This window comes from Molothrus ater, chromosome 8 (assembly GCF_012460135.2).
Source record: "Molothrus ater isolate BHLD 08-10-18 breed brown headed cowbird chromosome 8, BPBGC_Mater_1.1, whole genome shotgun sequence".
Taxonomy (NCBI): Eukaryota; Metazoa; Chordata; class Aves; order Passeriformes; family Icteridae; genus Molothrus; species Molothrus ater.
Genome location: NC_050485.2, coordinates 25,447,185 through 25,467,491, shown reverse-complemented (window position 1 = coordinate 25,467,491; position 20,307 = coordinate 25,447,185). Strand labels below are relative to the sequence as shown.

At 43.4% G+C, this 20,307-nt stretch overlaps 1 protein-coding gene and 1 long non-coding RNA gene across 4 annotated transcripts in view; one reads left to right on the top strand and one right to left on the bottom strand.

Moving 5' to 3' along the window:
• Window positions 1-1,365: 1,365 nt before the first annotated feature.
• On the bottom strand, window positions 1,366-11,817 carry LOC118688019 (uncharacterized). The gene is made up of 3 exons (XR_004980430.1): window positions 9,524-11,817; window positions 6,462-6,616; window positions 1,366-1,906 (listed from the first exon to the last, which is right to left on the bottom strand). It is a non-coding gene; the product is annotated as an uncharacterized LOC118688019 (long non-coding RNA).
• Window positions 11,818-12,852: 1,035 nt separating this feature from the next.
• SORCS1 (sortilin related VPS10 domain containing receptor 1) overlaps window positions 12,853-20,307 on the top strand; it is a 257,487-nt gene continuing 250,032 nt past the window's right edge. The window contains exon 1 of one of the 3 annotated variants that reach the window (XM_054515529.1): window positions 12,853-14,220. In XM_054515529.1, the coding sequence (XP_054371504.1) occupies window positions 13,576-14,220 (645 nt within the window). In that variant the 5' untranslated portion in view covers window positions 12,853-13,575. The remainder of the gene's footprint in view (window positions 14,221-20,307) is intronic. The other 2 variants (XM_036385254.2, XM_036385255.2) reach the window with 2 other exon arrangements.

The window sequence follows — 20,307 nt, the reverse complement described above, 5'->3', positions numbered from 1 at the left end:
ACTTGGATAACTTGGACTGTAACTTTTTACAGGAAGGGACTGTGGTCTTTGTTCAATATTCTCTTTGGGGTTCCTTAATAATTTCAAGAAGCATGATAATAAATTGAAAAAAAATGGTACTTCGTGATGCTCAGGCACACTGTTAGTTTTATGGGGATCTATCCCTGAGAAGTAGAATAGTTGGTGCCAAAGTTCTATGTGGGCAGCAAATGAGTTTCTTACAGATGTGTGATTATTTGTGGCTTTAGTGCATCACACACAGAAGAAAAATCTTCCTATATATCTATGCACTCATATTTAATTCGGTTCTTAAAGTGTCATGATTTTGACAGCAAAAACCATCAATTCCTGAATAAAAAGAACCACCCCAACACCATCAAATTGTTTCCCAAATACCTCAGGTTTTTTGGGGTCTTTTTTTGTTTGGTTTTTTGGTTGTTTGGATTTTTGTTTTGTTTTTGTTTGTTTGTTTGTTTGTTGGTTTTGGTTTTTTTGTGGTTTTTTTTTTTGTTTGTTTGTTTGCTTTGGTTTTTGGTTTTTTTGCCTCCAGAAAAAGCACTCCAACAATGGAAAAGCACCAAAGAATTCCTTCTTTTTTTCCTCTTCAAAGTCAGGAAGAAATCATCCTGAAATCCTCTACAAAAGCAGGGTTTTTGTCCATTTCAAGTGAGGCAGGAGGATCACAGAATTGTCCTGGTTGTATAAAGAGAAGCTCTAATGCTGGTGTCACTAGGTCACTGCCTGTCTTTCTGCAATGGCCCCATGGGACCCTGGTGCCATGAAACCCCCCAGCCTTTGTCACAAGTCTTTTTTCCCAAGCTTCTTATGCCTATTTTCAGCACTTTATGAACAGAGGGAGTCTGTGCTCTGCTTCTCTCTCCTCTTGTGGATGATGTTTCCATTTGCCTGATGAATTTCCCCCTTTCCTTATCTAGACTTTGTCCCCATGTGTGGTAATGAGGACCAGACCTATTTTCCTTAGAGGTGATGATGAACTGCAAGCAGGACAGGAGGAAACAGACCAGGTCATGATGTGATTACACCTGTCCTCATAAGAGCAGGGGTTGATTATGCCTTCAAAGCTAATTAAAAAACCCCTACTTAGTTGTGGGATGATTCTGCTGGCACCCAAGAGGTGGAAAAGCAATTTCCACCCAATTGAAACTTTATGTTTAAAAAAGGTTTTTCAGGAAACAGAAACTACATTTTATTTTATTTTATTTTATTTTATTTTATTTTATTTTATTTTATTTTATTTTATTTTATTTTATTTTTTATCTCTTAAAACTTGATTCTGCTGAATATTAGGAGACCTATCTAATAGCAATGCATTTTTAAAGTAATTAAATATTTACAGCTGGAGCCTTCAACAGAGAAACAGTAGAGTGTGTTTATTTTGCAGCTCAGTAAATTATATATATACACCAAGAATCAAATGGATGCTTTCGGTTGATCATGCTAATCCAAACAAGCTTTCTTTATGGTTTTTAATCTGGAGAATTTGTTTTCCACTCCCATGCAAGTAATTATCAAAGCATCTATTAAACACTATAAATAAATCCAGGCCCTAAAATTTGTCTCCAGACTCTAAACACACAGTATGGCTGCGGGGCAAATCATCCCTCAGCAAAAGCTCGTGGTTTTGTCGCTCTCCCTGGGCACTTCCTACACCCTAAAAGGAAAACTACAGTGATAGCTAAATAAACATTTGCTAAATAAGAACATATATATTGAAATTTATGCAAAACTGTTCAGAAATATCTGGCAAAATTTCTGTCTCACTATAGTAGTAATGCATGCTTGTAGTTTCTCCAAATGCTTTGCCAAGTCCAAGCTGAATTCTGTTTTAGCACTTTTTTCCACAACCAGGTAAAGTCCCAGTATGAACTGTCTGCAGCCAGATTCCCTGGAGCATTTGGGAAAAAAGGAAAAAATTACATGGAAATACAGCATATGCTGTTGGCCAGACGACCTCTGCTGTTGCTTAAACTCAGTAGAATTCACCCCTGCAAAAGTTAATAATTTGAAAAGGGCAACCTGCAAGAGAGCAAGATAAAAATTCAGGAAGCATACAAAACTTGAAAACTCAGATAGAACCTCAGAAACCTGTTTAAAAAGCAAGGATCTCAATTTATGCAGATGTCTGTTGACCTGTGTTTGCACGTGTTTACACAGAAAGTGGTAATTTCCCTGCTTCCAGTCTGCTTCCCTGTTATCAGTGCTCCTTGCTTTGGGTGCATAACTTGAGTTACAGCATCCAGTGGAGAGCCAGTGGTGTGGCCCTGAGCTGCTGTTGGGTTTGTGGTGGAGGCTGCTCCTGGTCACAGCATTCAGCTGCACTCAGTGGCCACTAAAGGGGACTTAAGGGGCTGGATGTGATAATGTCATTTTTACTCATTGTTTACTATTGAATCTGGTGAGCCTTGAGTAGGCCAAGCCATAAGAAGGAAGAGCCATGCACACTATACCAGACAGAATAAAACAGAGAAGTGGAAATAAAGGGTGACTCAGCCAAAATCAGACTAGAACTCATCACCAGTCTCACCAGAAACCCAGATCTGCTCTGAGTTTCATAGAAAAGCTTCCTTATCATGAATACTGCATTCAGATGGTTTGTCTCACACTTTTCTCCAGTACTGGAGCAGGGTCAGCCTTTATTAGATGGACATGCCTTCTGATTCAGCAGGAACAGTTGGATTTGTACCATAGTTATTCCATAGCCATGCCACTGGAGCCCACAAAAAGTTAATCCCCATTAGCCAAAGAAGTGGCCTAAATTGTTATTAGGGTCTTTCTTTTTTAAGAAGTTAAATGAGAAAAATATCACTAGAAAAAGTGCAGAAAGCAAAAAACTTGGAATTGCTTAGCTGGTTCTTTCCAGCTGGATTGTTCTCTAATGCTGAACGTTAATTGGAAAATAACAGCATTCCTGCCTGCTTTTAGAAAATCAATATGCGTGGTTTTTTGTCCCCCCTCCCCCTGTTCAGGTTAATTCATTACCAGGATATTTTTAGATTACTGAATAAATAAAAAACAGCCCTTTTCCAGTCAAAAGCTAATAACCATAACCAGCCAGAAAGATCTCCTGAGTGGAGTCCTCTCCCTGCCTTCAGTGCTGCTCACTGATGTCTGTGCCAACCGCCTGCCCCAAATCACTTGTCAGCCCTTCCACAAAGCTGGATATGCATCCTATGCTCCTTTGAACTGGCACAAGCTGGAGGATCAATGGCTCTGTTTGGCAGGGGCTGAGCTGCTGGACATTTTCTAGCAGCAGCAGCTTGGCAGGGTTGGCTCAGTGTAAGGATGTTAATGCCAGTTCACCACTCCCTGTGAACCAAGGGAAAGAGCAAGGCAGGAGAAGAGAGGGCAGAACTGGAAATGCAAAGAGGCAACATCATATTTTACAGAGGATGCCTCACAACACAAAAAACAATTCTAGCAACGTTGTTTTGCATTTTTTTAATACATAGTCCTGCTTAAATCCCCCTGGATCTAATTAAAACTTTGTTGGCCACCCACCAATCACGATAATTATGTTGTCTGGCAAAAACAACAACAAAGACGCAGTAAGATTGTGCAGAATGATGCACCTACCTGACAAAACAAAACAAAAAAACAATCCAGGGCCCATGTCTTGTTTTTTAATTTTTTACCTCTTTTGGAATGTGAAAAAAGAACCAAACTATAAAAGATGCAGTTTGAACCTCAAAGAGTCAACAGATGCTGAAAACACTAAAACACCCAGTGTGTCAATGAGTATTTGAAATCATGAGAAGGAAATCTTGCAGAAGACAGAGGCTTCATAAAAAATACTAAAATGAGCTGACTACTGGGAGAGCCTGAGTGAGAAAAGAAGCTTTTATTGCAGTTAAAGGGCAGACACTCAAGATGTGTTATTTAGGGCAGTCACCACTAATAAAGCAGGACTTGCTTAGGTTCCTCCCAAGCAAGATCAGAGACTCTGAATTTATTCCTTGTTCTCTCAAGTTCCCTGGATGCTGCTGCCCTGAGATCTGGCTTATTCCATGACAGCAAACATATCTGTTATTCTGCAAATGAACTTGATCCCAATTCTATGGAAATCAATGATGAGACTCCCACTGATTGCAATCAGGCATAAGGGAACCAAAATGCACACGGAGACTTGGTCAGACTGGAAAATTGAAGCCATTTTAAAACAGAATATCCAGGAGTCTGGATAAAAATGTTCAAATCTAGTCTGGATTGAATGAAGACAAAAGAGAAGCACACTTCATATCTTTTGAACAAACATTGTTTCAAGCAGAGGGGAAAATCAGAGTGATTCAGACTTGGACTAATACACGCTGCAAACACTGGCAAGCACGGTTTTGGCATAAGAAAGGCACAAACCCTGAATTATTATTAATTACATGAAAGTAAATGCAAATGGAGATTTTCCCCTAAGCTTTCTCGATGTGAGAATAGATATTAAACACACAGAGCTTTCCAAGCAACAATACTCACAAAAATAAATGTAATCTCAGGGAATGCTTGCAATGAAATCAGCAGAAGCATCGCTTATGAGTTCCTTCCATTACTTGGGCTATTTATTGACCTTTGTGTGCGTATACATGTATTAAAGTGACAGAGTTATTGTTTTTTCATCATCCTTATTTAATAAATCTCATTTTTCTAGATGAAAGGGTTTTTTACTGATGAGGACGGGATTTCTTTCTCTTTTTTGTTCAAGGTTTTGATAAAAATCTGACATAATTTTTAACTATTTTGAAATTATTTTATAGAGTTATTTTATACCTAATATCAAGTTTAACCCTAAAATTACATTATCAGTGTCCTGTTTACCAGAAACAAATATTTGTATATGAGCTTTAATCTTTCAGGTGCTGCACCCACAGATGTCACAGATAAATTGCTAAGAGCTGTGAGCAAAAAAGAATCTAGTACCAAAATATGGAAATAAATTATTTTTACATTGCAAGGTGTTCTGGAACACATCTCAATTAATTTAAATCACACAAATAACTGATTTTTTTTTTTAATTCCATGCCAAATGGAGTTCAAAAAAGGGACCAAAGAGATTCAGAATACTAATATTAATTTCAAGGTGATTGTAACAGATTGTCCAGATACAAAAAAAAAAAAAAATTGTTTCCCTTTTATGTATCTACAGATAAACTTATTTGTTTTAAATATTTTTTAAAAATATACTTTGTGGCTGGCAAAAATAGCTCCAGGGACTATTTTTAAAGGGAAAAAAAAAAGAAAGAGGAACCCTTTTTTAAATGCTCGAGTGGAATATTTTAATTTTACTGCTTTGGCTTGTTTTTTGTGTTGGAACACTTCAGATTAGATTTAGAGCAAATAGAAGCTTTGTCTTCATACTGTTCTCCACAGTTAAGAAGACTAGTTATTTTTCCTTACTTTTAAAAAGAAATGAAAGAAAACAAAGGAAGAATATTTATAATCTACATAAACCCATGACATCAGGAGCCTGAAATTCACTACACGATTCTTGATGAAAAGATTGACAACAAAGAAATACATATTTTCTTTGCATTTTCTCCTGATTTTCCCCTACCCATTCCAACTCCTTCCTTCTGGAAATTCCTCACCAAAGGTAGGACTGACAGGCTGTCTCAGGACTGTTTCCTCTTCCCTCCTTAGAGGGTGTATCTCTCCCTGTCCCACCAAGCTACAAAATCAGAGCTGGATGCCACAGATCTGAGAAGCTGCTGAAGGAGCTGCCAGGCTGGAGGGAGACAAGGTGAGAGGAAGATTCCCTTTCTTCATCTGCCTTGGATTCTGGCCAGACAGATCCTCTTAACACTAACTCTCCAAACAGATGCCCCAGTTGGAGGTGGCTCTGACTGTGCGCTGTGCTGCTCAGATGTGGATGTCTGCCCTGGTTATCACCTAGCAGCAAAATTCATGTGAATATCCTCCACCTTGTTTTAGGCAGAAATGGCTGAATTAATGAGAACAGGTTTAACTGATGACCCGATCCTTCTCTCCTGATTGTGTACCATGTGTATGGAAAGCTCTGCTGGTTGACCTGTGAGTGATGTAACTGTCTCCAGAAAAGGATTTCTGACCATGACTTAAGAAACAATGCATCAGTGAAGCAGGACAGAGTTGCCTCACAGAAATTTTTTTCTGGTCATTTTTTCAGTTCTGAAATAAAGTACTGTCAATGGGCAAGCTCACATCTTCCATCAGCCTCAAGGGTTCTCATTTTTTTCTTATATTTTTTACTTTTCTTGCAGTAAAAAGGTAGTTTAAAGTAAACAGGTTTCTTTCTTCTATTAGGAATTTTATCTTTAGTTGTACTTTGAACTTCTACTTCATCAACACTTCTGGCTAAGAGAAATCAAGCAAGGTGCACAAGCAAGAAAACACCATCTGTAATGATGACAAACTATAAACACCATTCACAGGCCATTAAGTTTGTAATATTTTTCTCTTCATCATTATTCTCTTACCTCCATTAAATTCTTCCACAACCAAGTGCAGAAGCCAAGGGTGATGGCAGTAGAGTGATAGACAAGAATTTTTATTGTCCTGTCAATGCAGATAAACCCAGAGTTGAGAGAATGTCAGGTGAACTTCCCTAGTGACAACTGAAGTTCAGTATTCTCTGAAAAAGAAAGAACATACAAATGATTTTTATACCTTTTAGGCTTTTAAGATTTATGTTACAGAAGTATCCTGACTCTGTGGAAGGCTAGTCAGGCTCTGACTGATATTTATTGTTCACAGGAAACTATTATCTGCACTTGATCAGTCTGCTTCAAATTGCAGATTTGCATGGTTGCAAAGACAATCAGAGGCATCCAGCAGCCATGATTCTCCTGAGGAACTGGAAAGGAATAGAAGATGATGGAATGAAAATGACTCAGTGGACACAGGTAAGCCACTTGCAAATGATTGTGAATAGCTGCAAAGATCCTCTGTTGGTCAGGGAAAGAAAAGTTTGCAGTTTGTATCTCCACACAACAAAAAGAAGAGAAAGGAACTTGCTGAGAGTCAGATATAGAATAGATACACTCCCACAGGAACAACAGAGAGAGTCAGGTAATGGCCAGTTTTTCTAGTATGGCCAAATTTAGGATGGTATAGCACAACAGTCTCCAATTTTTGTTTGGAAGTGTGTGCCACCACTGGTAGCAGCATTACATTAGAATATGCAGTTTGCCTTATTTGCAAAGAGAAACCCCAATGCAAACCCCGATGTTTTCTAGGTCAGTTGATTCTCAGTTGCTGGCACTTGCAATGCAACCAAATTCCACAGCTCTGTCAATTGCTAAAACCTGTCATAAGCCTCAGTTTACCATGAGAATGTGCTGGAGCCAGTATTAAAATAGTCAGTGTTAAAATAGTCAGCTGTTTAGTAGCTGAAGACCTTCAGGTTGGTCAAGCATGACTTTCTAAATTCATTCTCATTTTTCCTGGTTGCATTCTCGCCTTTCATGTGGTTGGAAGTGTTCACACCATACATTTTAGTTATTGATGGCAAAAACCTTCTGGGTATTATGGGGTTGCTTTAAAACAGTCAGGATGAAATGCGACAATTGCTGGGTCATCCCTGTGGTTATCATTCATATTGGCAGTGGTGAATGAGTTGACTACAAGATACACCTCAGGCTTCCTCCTTTTGCCAATGTTTACTAGTTTCAAAGTTGTTATAATACAGCTCATTCTATCTGTGAGCTCCAGCTCAGTTTTCTTCTCAGCTGCAAGCTCAGAGCACCAGCTGAGTATGTGCAGTCCTGATGTAAGTGCAGTTCTTGCAATTCTACTTCACACTCAACCAACTATGAAACCCAGCAGAATCTAAGACCAGCTCTTCAGGGCAGCTTTCCAGGTTTCTTAGGCTGCAAAAGCTGATCAAGAGAGAATGTCAGCTGGGAATTTCAAGCAGCAGATTTTCTCATCCACTGTCTTCTGCGGCCTGTGGGGTTTTTTTCGCTCCTAAATCCATGGTAATTCCTGACAGGGGAGTAAAACTCAGGAGCACAGGGTGGCAATGGATTGATGCTTCCAGCTCACAAGGGGAGAGGATCACTGCAACAGTGAAATTCAAGACCAGCACAGAGGAGCAGATGTCACACAAGAAGAAACAGGATTCAGTCCCAGGATTCTGGCAAAGAGTGCTGGATTCAACACCAGCCCAGATATGGCAGTTGTGCAGCCACATGAGTATTGCTGCAGCACCTGACTGGGAGCAGGAGCTTCTCTGGAGAGGGTAACTCCCTTCCAATGCTCCCTTCCTCCTATGGCAAATCCACCCTTGGTTTATCACCCGGGCACAGCTGGCCCAGGGAATACCTGCAGCTGTAAAAGCAGGAAGGAGGTCTGAACCCAGAGAGTAAAAACAGACCCTGCACCATGAGCGTGGGGTTTGCTGTCCCATTTGTGGTTGGTTGGATGGTGTAAAAACACTCGGGATCCAGAAATGGAAGTGAAACAGAGGAATTACACAACACAACTTCCAGAGGAGAAAATACAGACAAGTCCTACTGTCCTCAGAGGGACCTGCTGGCTAATAAGCATGACTAGATATTTCAACATAAACAGGATTTGAGGAAAACTGCAACCAGGTATTGGTGCTGAGCACCTTCCTGTACTTGGAGGCAATCCCACTGACTGAATCTGCTCAGCCCCCAACCTCATTGCCAGATACATGAAAGTATGAACTCCCCATCTGAGGATTTAGCAAAGCAAAATGGCTTGAAGTTATAAAATATCAAATTCTTGCACTTTTCTTGAGATAACTTTAAACCTCAGTCTTTGCAACAGGCTGCAGCAAGAGGGAGTACAAGAACAAAAAGCCCTCGCTGTTAATATTTATGGCAACTGAAGCAAAATTGCAACACATTTGCAGATGAATAGGAGCCCTTGTTAAAGGCTGCACCAGCCTAATTTTAGGACAGCACTGGTTTGGCATTTGATTGTGTGGAATAAAAAAGGATAGATTTCGTGTTAATTAATTTAGAGGAATTATTAGTGTCAAAAATAAATAGTTCAATCACCTTTCCAAAAATAGTCTGAGGAAGGGAAATGAAACTCAGCGGAAAGAAGATAGAGGTTTTCTTTCAGTTACAGATTTTTTTCAAATATTTTGGTCACTTTTTGTCAAATGCATTGCCCCAATATAAGTAACAGGATTTATTTATAATAACACCTAGGTAACAATTGCTATTGCTATAAACTTATTGCTACAAAATAAGCCATATGGCTAAATAATTTCCATTTGTTCAGTAAAACAAGAAGCACTTGGAAGTAGTTGGTTTGATATATATATATACATATAATTACTCCCTGTTTTATTTAAAGAATGAAGCATCCAAACCCTATTTAGAAAACAAAACAAAACAAACACTCAACTTTTTGTGATCTTTACAGCTGAAAGTATTTTTCCCCCCCCCAAGGGAAACTGCAACAAGACCTGTTGTATCCTGATTTGTTTGTTTGTTTGTTTTTTAACAGAGATTCTGTTTGGGGGAATTATGTGTAATGTCAAACTACAGTATTCATCACTCACCATGGCTTGATAGGAATCAATGGAGCAGTGTTCTTCTTGGTCTCCCTTCATTACACAGTCTTCTCTGAGAAAAGTCATTATTTAAAATGAGTGTAGATTAAAAAAATCCTGATTATACAAATATTTACTAGGGAAAGATTATACTCCTTTGCCTAAAAGACATTCAGATTCACAAAAGGCCAGGCTATATTATCCCCCTGCTTTATACTAAAAACTCAGCTGGTTAAGCCCACCCCATTCTGTTTTCTTCTCTGTACCCTCTTACATTCCTTTTTCCCCTTCCTTCCATCACAGTACAGGCAGTGTTGGCATAGTCCCTGAGGTGTTTCCATCACACAGGGTGCATCGTCTAGCATGTTTCAGGAGACAGGAATGCTGTGGAGCCAGGAAGTCTCTCAGGAGCACATTTTTCACAAAAGTAGTCTGATTGCGAGTATGAAACACTCCAGGGGAAAGGATTCCTGCAGATGGCAGATTATTGCAATCACTGTCATAAGGATTTATGTCCTTGACCAAGCCCATCTTTCCACCTGTCTCAGAACCTGCCCAGTCCCAAGTGAAGATTTGTGTACTCATCCATGTTTCAAGCTGTTCCTGCTTCTCTTCTCAAGGCTATATAAATCCTCAGGAAAATGCTTGCTTCCACTGCAACATATACCTAGAAATGGCATCTGCTCCCTTCCCTAGATACCAGTTTATTCTTCCTGAACCCAGAAGCAAGAAACTCCCCCAGATGTGCAGATATCTGGCTTTGAGGTAGTTCCTCCTGGTGCAGATGAAAACCCACAGCCACTGCTCATCCTGGCAAAGGCAGAGGCTGAAGGGGCCAGCTAAAACCTGCAATTTTAATTTGCTCTCATGGTATCATGTTTTATACCTGCCTCCTGTTCCATGGCTCCCCTGGCTTGCTCATATCCCCTCTCCTCAGGCAATACTGGACACGTGAAACAGAACAGTCTCCTGACCAGGTAGTGTAGCAGCTCTCATGGAAAATATCACCAGATGCTGGAGCTGCACGGGTGGTACTGAAATATCAGATCAGGTGGTGCCTCAGGTCTGGGTACCAATGAAAGCAGCTTTTCCTTTCTCTGGGCACAGCCATGGAGTTCAGCCACATCACACCAGCTTCTTTTTGTCTGAGTAGAGGAACTCGGTGCCTGCTCCCAACTGAGAAAGCTATCCCTTACATCAAAGGACAGCAGATTATTCTTTTGTGCCAAAGACTCCGCTTTCTTATCTCTGACAGCTCAATCATCACATCATCTGTGGCAAAAGATGGCTGGCAGCAAGATTAGATTACAGCGATTTAAAATGTCTCTCTCAGATAAGAGCAGACCATGAGTATTCAAAAGTACACATAATCAGATTGTAAGATTGACTATCACAGCTTGCCTCAGACACCAAGAGTATAAATACAGATTAGACAAATTTTGGGAAGACAGGTCCAGTAAAAGTCCCACTACATTATTACCTATTAAAAGTAAGGGATCAAGTGCAGTTTCTGCTGTTGTTAGAATCTCCCAAACTGATAATTCCTGAAAACAGGGCTCAGGGGAAGGCTCATATTGTATGTGTCTGTCCTGTGTCCACCCACAACAAGGTCTATGCTGGAAAATGTGTCTGTGGTCCTTAGGATGGATCCAGTATTTTCTCTCCATGACTGATGTGTGCATTTGCCGAAGAGCTCTGCGGGTGTAGTGTGTTCACAGTGCAGAAGGTGTGCTCCATCCCTATCACTCGATGGCCACTCATCACAATGCAGAGATAATCACCTGCCTAAATGAGACAGCTATATTGTTTCTCTCCTTAGCCTTAGCCACTCATTGACATGCAAACCTCTATAACAATCCCAAGAGAAATTTCCTCTGACCTCTTAGTAATTTCCTTCTTCCAAGTTCTTTTTCTGTCTCACCTACTCATCCCTGAATTTCATTCCTTTAGATTAAAGCCTCCTTAAGAGACTTGTGCTGGGAAGGTGACACTTTTTAGTTGATCCTCTGGGATAGATCCACCTGCTCAATCTTTTGAACAGAAGATAAAGGATTGGGCTGACAACAATTGTTGTAGCTCCACCTTCAATCATTACTACTGTGCTGATCATGCTTTGACTCAGTTTCCTCCAAAAGTGGCCTTTGTGAGGAGTTTGGGGCTTAGTAAAGGAAAGGAGCTGTTTAAGCGTGAGTGTTAATTATTGTTATTACCCGACAGGCTGTAACTAATAGTAACCATTTAGCTGGGAGATGTGGAAACAGGTATGCAGTTAATTGCAAGATTTAGCTGAGGTCAGGTGGTTACACTGCAGACAATCCATCATTGTTGTAAGCAGCATGAAGTTATGCCCAGCCTGAATTACTGCGAGTCTCCCTTCACCTCTGGTCCTGTGCTAATATCCCAAGACGTGTCACTAGTGAGCATTTGAGTGAAATCTCTAGAAGAATGTGGAACAAATCTGTAAATCGTTTTCTGAAATGCCCTGCCAAAAAAAAAAAAAAAAAAGAAAAGAAAATCAATAAGGTCTTCTGTGTCAGGAAGGAAATGTTAAAAATATTAATTAAAAATAAACTCGCGTGTAAATCAAATGGGAATGAGTGGGAGCAGGCAGACGGGGATGGAATAAAATTCCAGTGGAACAGCTTTCAATTCCCTCCAGTTTTCATGGCTGTGGGCATTGGGAAGTGCCTGTCACAGCTCAGAGCCCTGTCCTGCTCTGTAGGCAGTAGCCAGCAGTGCTGTCTGTGGTCAGGACCAGCAGCTCCCGTGGCCAGCAGGCACCAGGCTCTGCAGGCAGCCCCTGCTGATCTCCTCCGGCCACCACTGTTACTGCTCCCCCTGCGGGCAGGACATCTACTGAGAGAGGAGCACAGCTCCTGCGGGGGAAATTGCTGGTCCTAAAAGCCTGAGAGACAGCTAAAGCCACCAGGGTTGTTTGTTTTTTTTATTTTCTGCTGATAAACCACTGGAGGGGAATCTCCCTCTCCACCAAGTGCTGTCATTTCATTTCCAAAAGCTTGTCCCTGTCTCCATCAGCATTTATGTGGGTACATCTCTGCCGTGCATGAGTGATTTATTTAAGCATCGGCAGCTACTGTGCACGACAGTACAGTGAAGCACAGGCGGGGGAGGGAACAGAGGGCAGAAATGCGACTTTCCCTCTGTAAAAGCAAGCACAGGTGCCTATTCTGAGCAACTCCAGTGCACTTACACCAATCACGGGAGGAGGGAGAAAGAAAGGGTTATTTCAGAGCCTGCTCAGACATTTAAGGCCACTTAATTATTCGAATTAAAACATTTCCTCTGGGAAGACTGTACACACACGCATGTACTGTTCCTTCACTTTGCACATCTGCTTCCAGTCGCTGTGCGGAGGTTTCAGCATGCTGCGGAGCAGGCTTTAGGGGTTTGAGCTGACAGGAAGCACAGGGGAGGAAGGGATCGGATGATACGAGTTTGAAAGTTGGGGTAAGTCCGTCGTCGGAGTGTGTGCGAGAGAGGGGGAGTGAGTAACCAGCCACTCACGGCACACGGGGCGGCCTGGCTGCGGGAGGAGTGTGATGAACAAGCGGCGAAGTGAGAGGGAGCGCAGAGAGAGCGAGCGGGAGAGGAGCGAGCTGAGACTTCCACAGAGGCAGCCGGGAGAAATCACCAGCCAGGATTCGCTCCTCTCACTCTCCCTCTCTCTCTGATTTCAAATCAGCTCCTCCCCCGTGTGGTTGTGGCTTTGCCTTCCATCACAAGCCTCATCAGCAACACCAGTCTTGGGAAAAAAAAAAAGAAAAGAAAAAGAAAAGGAAAGAAGAGAAGAGAAGGAGGGAAAAAGACACGAAAGGAAAAAGTGCAAAAGAAGATAAAGGATACAAGAGGGGGAAAAAGAGGTGGGAAGAAAGTAATCTCCTCTACCCCTCGGCTGCATCTAGCACAGAAGAGTCTGAAACTTTACGTGGAGTTCTCGCCGTGTTTACCCCGCGGCGGCTGAATCGGCAGCGCCCGGCTCCCTCGCTCCTGCGCTCTCCTTCTTGCTCTTTCACCCTCGCACTCATCAGCAGTCGGCAGCGATGGAAAAAGTTGCTGGCTGGTACCCAGCCTGGCACGTTGCTCTCCTGTACTGGACATGGCTTTTCCTCTTCACTTATGGCTTTACCGGTGCAGAAATAACTTGCAGATCCTGCCGTTCCCAGGTGCAGCCGCAGCAGCAGCCGCAGCAGGGATTACTGATGCACTTGAGGACCGACAGAGGAGAAAAGGAGCAAAGGAGGTTCCTCGGGGAGAAGGGAGGTGAGAGAGGGCAAGAGGCCGGCACGGAGGATGCCGGGCTGCAGGCGACCCTCGCCCCTGCTCCCGCGGGGATGCAATCCGGCGGCTGGGAGACACGGCGAGTGCCGAGGGAGCCAGAGAAAGTGGCCGGGGAGCGCCGTCCCCGAGCGGCAGCGGCGGCTCCGGCCGAGCACCGACCGCTCCAGGGCCCCCCCAGGCCGGGCGGCCCCGGGCCGGGCTCGGTGCGGCGGCGCTGGGGCCGCAGCCCGCGGGGCTCGGCGGGGCCGGGGCCGGGGCCGGGCGGCGCCGCGGGGCGGGAGCCGGGGGACGGCGGCGCCGCCCGCTTCGGGCTGGAGGAGCTGCGGCTGGCCAGCACCACCTTCGCCCTGGCCGGAGACTCGGCGCACAACCAGGCCATGGTGCACTGGTCCGGCCACAACAGCAGCGTGAGTACCGCGGGCGGGGGCGGCTCCTCCGTGCTTCCCTTATTTCTCCCCCTCTCCCCTTCTTTTTCTTCCCTCCCCGCTCCCCCGTGTGTGTGTAATCGGGGGTGGGGGGTGCTGGGTTTTTCTTCTTCGAAGGGGATTTTGCGCCTCCGGGCGCCGGGGATTGGCTTCGCTTAGCAGTGTGCAGTGGGGCAGAAGGGCTTCAAAAGGGCCATTCTTGTGGAGTAGAAAAAGTTTCCGCTCCCCGCCCGCCCGCTGAGCGCATCCCCCTCCCGGCCCCCGTGTCCCCCGCCCCGCAGCAGAGCGGCGTCCAGCGCTGCCCCCGCCCGCGGCGGACGGGAAGGGTCTCCTTAGGGGGATGCTCCTGGATGCATCCAGCCTTCTCCCCAGGATAACCCTCACGGGCAGCCTGGCAGGCTCAGCTGGAAGGATGCCCAGGGAAAGCCCCTCTGCTGCTGCTTCTCCTCCTGCCAGCTGTGGGGGCCCACGTCAGCCCAAGGGCTCATCCCCAGGCCCTGCTGATGCAGAGATGCTGGAGGGCTTCCGGACTTTGCCTACGAGGTGTCTCTGTGTAGTGGATAAAGCTGCTTTTTGCCTCTTGCCACCAAGGTGTTAAACAGGAGAGTTTTGTTTCTTCCTCATAACCTGCATGTGTCTCAGGAATAGCATCAGAACAGCTCTGACTTGAGCCAAGCAGAACAAAACTGGCCAGAGAAGTAGGGAACTGATTTCCAGGCTGGAGCCATAGTCATGACATCAAAGTTACCAGGTTAACTTGGGCACTGTATCCCTCCAGCGTCTGCTGCTGTCGTACCTGGAGCTGAGGGCTGAGGCTCAGGGAAGGCAAGGGTAAATTGCTTGGAGGGCTCTGTGCCTGCCCTTAACTCTGCTTGTGGACCAGCAGAAGTGGAGGGATCTGTCTGTCGGGATTCTCCAACTTTGCCTCTTAGAGACACCGAGCAGAATGCTAATGAGAGAGAAAGGGATGCCACCACTCCGTGACTGTTGCCCATGCAAGTTCCCAGGAGAAACAGGGACTCAGGCTCTCCTCTAAGGTGTCTGCAGCTGTAATGCCAGGAGGTTTCTGGCTGCTTGGCAGAAATCTTTGGCCTCCCTCTCAGCTTTCAGTACTAGGAGACTGATAACATTTTGAAATTATAGTCTAGTCATTATGAATTCCTTTTGGTATAGATTGTACTGAGCTACTCAATTTAAATTGCAGCGGATGTCGTAAGGACTTCACTGTGGGGTTCAGCCCTAGTTAATTGGGACATGGTTTTATGGTCTCATCAGGAAGTTTTTAATCAATTAATTGACAAGGGAATAGTTGTCATTCCCATTTTGAAGGACTTTCCCCTTTCTTCACAACTCAGCTAGACTATTCTTAAATAGTTGTGTGAACAGAAGCTGCCTTGTAGGAACTCAGGTCTGTTCATACAAATTGAATTGAGACTGACACTGGTTTCAAGTGACCCATTTGCTAAAGAAAAAAGATTCTGATATAAAAAGCCATCCAGCAGGCAGCAGTTTCTCTGCTCTATCACTGACATTATGTTTCACCTGAACATTTTTCAAGACACATCTACTATTATATATGTGTTTAGGTACACATATATTTGTTTATGTGTTTCTGCCCACTGTGGTAGTAGTGTGGACTGCTGTTGTCAGGGACTGATTTACTTTCTGCGTGTGTTGGTGTACAAATGTTTTCAGGGGGAAACATTTTGTGACTGTCCTTCCCAAAGAGCTGCAGGTTGCATCGTGTACAGGGATATTATGCTCCCCCCTTCACTGTGGGGGCTCTGGCAGTGCTGTTCTGTTTTGTGTTCTGCTTGCAGCTCTCTCTCAACACAGAGTGAAGCTGGGTCCCAGCAGGACTTGGATGCACAACAGGCTTGTCCAGGCTCAGCTGAAGCAATGGTGTGTTCAGAGGGAGCCCAAAGTGGCACCGACCCATTGTCACTGTGTGGAGGTTCTGGGTTCCCATCAGTGCTGGAGCTGGGGGTGGGATGGGCTTGGGGTGAAATGCTTCCTTTAGAGTACAGAATATGTAGTTTTGCCTGCATGCAAGTTGCAGAGGATCCCAGTGTGCTGCTTGTGAGGATGCTGTGTAACCCCAGTGCCCTGCACTCCAACAGCAGCAGCTGCTGGCTTCCTGCTGGAGTTTCCATGCTGTGGCACAGGGATGCAACACACCTCTGCTCGTTTTCATTCTTGTGTGCTCTAGAAGTGCTGCTGTCAAACAACTTTTGCCTTTGCCCAGGCAGAGGTACAGTGTGAAGAAGATCATAGTTTGCAGTATCTGTGTGAGGACGGGAAAAACAAAAATAAAGCTCAAAATATTTGAAATCCTGTTAAGTGGAAAAACTGGAAAATTAAAGCATTGTCATCATCAAGTTTTTTGTATTGCAGTGTACATTATCCTGTCGGCCTCACTGTGGTTTCTTGTATCCTTATTTTGGTAGTGGTGTGGATATAATTGCAATACTGCTGTGGAAGAGAAAGGACTCCTGAATTCTGTATGGGATTCTTCTGGGCATTTGCAGCTTCTCTCAGGCTAGGCTGTGATTTTATATTAAGTGTGTGCACCACTGAACTGATGGCATTTTGCTCTGAATTTGCTGTATGCTAAGCCACAAGTACAGTAAGAATAAGAAATAATAGTACAAGTTGTCCAAGTCTAACTCCATCAACATAAATTTTTTTAGATCAGTGCTTATTTTGGCTCATCAGTGATTTTAGGTACTCCCTGGACAGCTTGCTCTCCAGATCCACATTTACATCCAGCCACTTGGAGCATGCTCTGCTCATCTGTAGTGACACAGTTCACATATTCTCTAATCTCTCCTCTGTACCTTGTTTCACTGATGGAGTCAGCAGGAGTTGCCCAGAGGAGAGCATAGGTGTAGCAAGACTGGCTTCTCAAATGATTGATGTGGATGAAATCAGGAGTGTATCCAGTGTTATGTTAAAATACAGGTGGGCCTCAGGCTTTTTCTGACTCCAGTGCAGGTGAGTGAGGCCACACAAAGCTGTCCTGCATCTCCACAATCCTGAGCTCTCTCAGTCAGCAAGACAGAGAAGAGCGGCTGCAGCAAAAGTGGGTGAAAAGGGTCCCTGGTTGCATTGAGTGCTGGACTGGCTGGGATGATCCAAGGAGGTGTTAACTGGCCCAAGCCAGCACCTTGCCTGAAATCATTCTGACAATATAATAAGAGCCTAGACTATTGAGTCTGTAAATGGGTCCTGGCAGCACTTACCTGCATTGATGCATCCTGAGCATCTTTCCACTGGCCCCTATAAAACTGGAGTAAAAGTTCATATGACCTGAAATCTTTCTCAAATTTCTGCTGCAAGATACACAAGTGACATCTCCTCCTTATTGCACCACTGAGAAATGTCATCAGTGGTGTGGAAGTTGGCAGGTTCTCTAGCTCATGGAGATCCCAAGTGTGTTGCTGATGCAGTGTGTCCTGACACTGTAGGTTTGGAGTCTCTACAGCTCCCTTAATGCCATGCTATAGACTAGGGAAAAAGAGCTAGCAGAGATTTATGTGTGGAGCTAAAGAGAGACCTGGCTTTAATGGAGAGAAGCAAGACTCTAGGTGATGTCCATAATGAGCTTTTGGGATAGAGATGCTTTGCAGGGCTTACAAAAAATGAAGATTGCTTCTGTCCTAAGCTGGCTTGGAGCAAGATCAGTGCCTTATTTGTTAATTTGAAAGTATTCTGGAGAAAGAAAAAAAAATTGCAGGAGGTTGAAAGGTAAAGGAGATTGAGTGAGTGCCTTGGTGCTACAGCTGGTGCTATAATGAGGTGCTGTGAAAGAAAGCAACATGGGTTTCACAGTGTCAGTTATTATCATAGCAGTTTGCTGTTGCCTTGCACTGGACAAAGTGCTTTCCTGGGCTGGATGTTGGTGTAGATCTCAAATTGTGTGGCAGAGAATTTGAGCATGTACTTGGCCTTGTACCTGGGGATTGGCTTTTATGTGAGCACGATACCTTTAAACAGCTGGTCAAGCTTCTGTGATTTACATGGTGGGAAAGACAAAGCTGAGCTTCTCAGAGGTCCTCTACAGCAGCAGATCGTCATCAGACTGATGGAGACACAGAGGTGTCTCAAAACAGCCATGGCCAGACAGGTTTTATATTCCATCCACAGCAGAAATTGATACAGCCGAAGGGTCCAGTGCAGGATGAAGCCTGCAAGGTCATCATTGCTCTTGTCAGGTGATTACAACAGGGGAAGAGTTAGGTCTCATATGGGAGAGCTTTTAGGCAAGATGAAACTCTGCATTAGGTATTGCTTGCAAGATGTTACTTAATGTTACTGACAGGACAAAGTGGGCACAGGTAAGGCAGAATAATAGTGCACCTATGTATTTCCAATGCACTGTATTTCATCCTGGACAAAGCAATTGTGAAGAAACTCTTGTTGGATTTTCAGCTGAAGTGTTCAGACCTACTTTGTAAAAATGAGGAATTTCAAGAATGGCACATAGTACTGCATCCAACAGCTATGACTGATCAAACTAAAACATGTACATGTACATGTACATGTACATCCTTCCATTCTTCACCCTTCTATTTCCTCTTCCTTTTTGGGTAGCTGTTCCAAGCCTTTTTTCTGACTGTTGGAAACTACTCTGATTTCTCTTCTAATGTTGCCTTTGGGCAATTTAGATTAATTTTTTTTTCATTTGTGTGTGTTCCTTTTAATTGAAGTTATTTTCCCTCCCTGGTACTTACATTCCCTGGAATTATTTTACAGGCAGTGATGATACTCCCGTTCAGCCTCTGGTTTGCTAAATCAAGCAAGCACTCTTCTTTCTGTATCAGCTTGTACAACAGGTTTTGGACAGTGAACTCTGAAATTCTAGAGTCAGGTTCCCAAGAACTCAAATTTGAATCTGATTTTTTGCTTTTGATGAATGAAGATGATAACAAATATATTGTTTTTTTACAAGTAAGGCAGTAAAGGCATGGCCCTAAAGTATATTAAATTGCCAGTGTTCTGTTCAGTCTAGAATGGGGGACCATAATCAAAATGTTTTTTTTCACATCTCACTTGGAGACTTTGCCCAAATGTCATATTCATGCAAGAGGACATAGTTGATAGCCTCTGCCTTTTTCTTGTTGGCAGAGCTGTGGCTCCAAAGTAAAACTATCAGGGGGCCAGCATCATCCTATGAGTGACCAGCATTTTATTGTCTGATGCTGTGATACCCTGTGACAACTGAATCATTATAAAGGAGGAATTTTAAGGTAATGAGTGTGGATGTGGAGCCCAGAGCCAGATGCTCCGTGAGACCCACGGTGAGGAATGAAGGAATGACCCCAGTGTTAGTTTCTTCATATTGGGATTGATTCCTAGGGTGCTGAAAACAGCTGCCAGAAAAGATTCATGCAAGGAGGATGTTGGCATTAATATAATTCAGTGAGACGGAGTCTGTATTATGTGCAAATTACAAGAATATATAATAGTATTAAGAGTATAATGCACTGGATGCTGTGACTGTTTCAGGCTAATCTCTTGCTAGAGCTACCAAGAATATATTTTGGAAGGGCTGAATAAAACGTGAGGAAACAAAAATGGGAATTTAAACCAGAGAAAAAAATCAAATCAAATTAAAATATTGCTAAAAGTCCCTTGTTTCAAATTTTTGTCTTGATTATATTGAGTACTGTTGGATAATAAAATACTTCACATCCAATCTAGATATAAAACTTCCTCTAAATTTCCTGTAACTGTGTAGGACTTTATTCCTTTAACCAGAGGTCTTGAGGATTTTTCGTATTTATTTTCTTATGTGTGTGTGTGTTTGAATTTTCAAAAAAATGACTCAACAGGCATAGTATTTCTTTCTTCTGTGTTGCAATCCATCTCTAGATATATTTCTTGACTGGATAAAACACAGGCTTTTCATATACAGAATATGAAATAGGATACATGGGAAATTGTTAATAAGAAGAGCCGTGCTCTGAGAGAAAGCAGTAAGTGAAAGAGAATCTGTGAGGACTGGAAGAAAGGCTTGTCATTGTGTGATGCTGGTCTCTGTGAAAGAGTTTGGGAGATGGTGAGGAG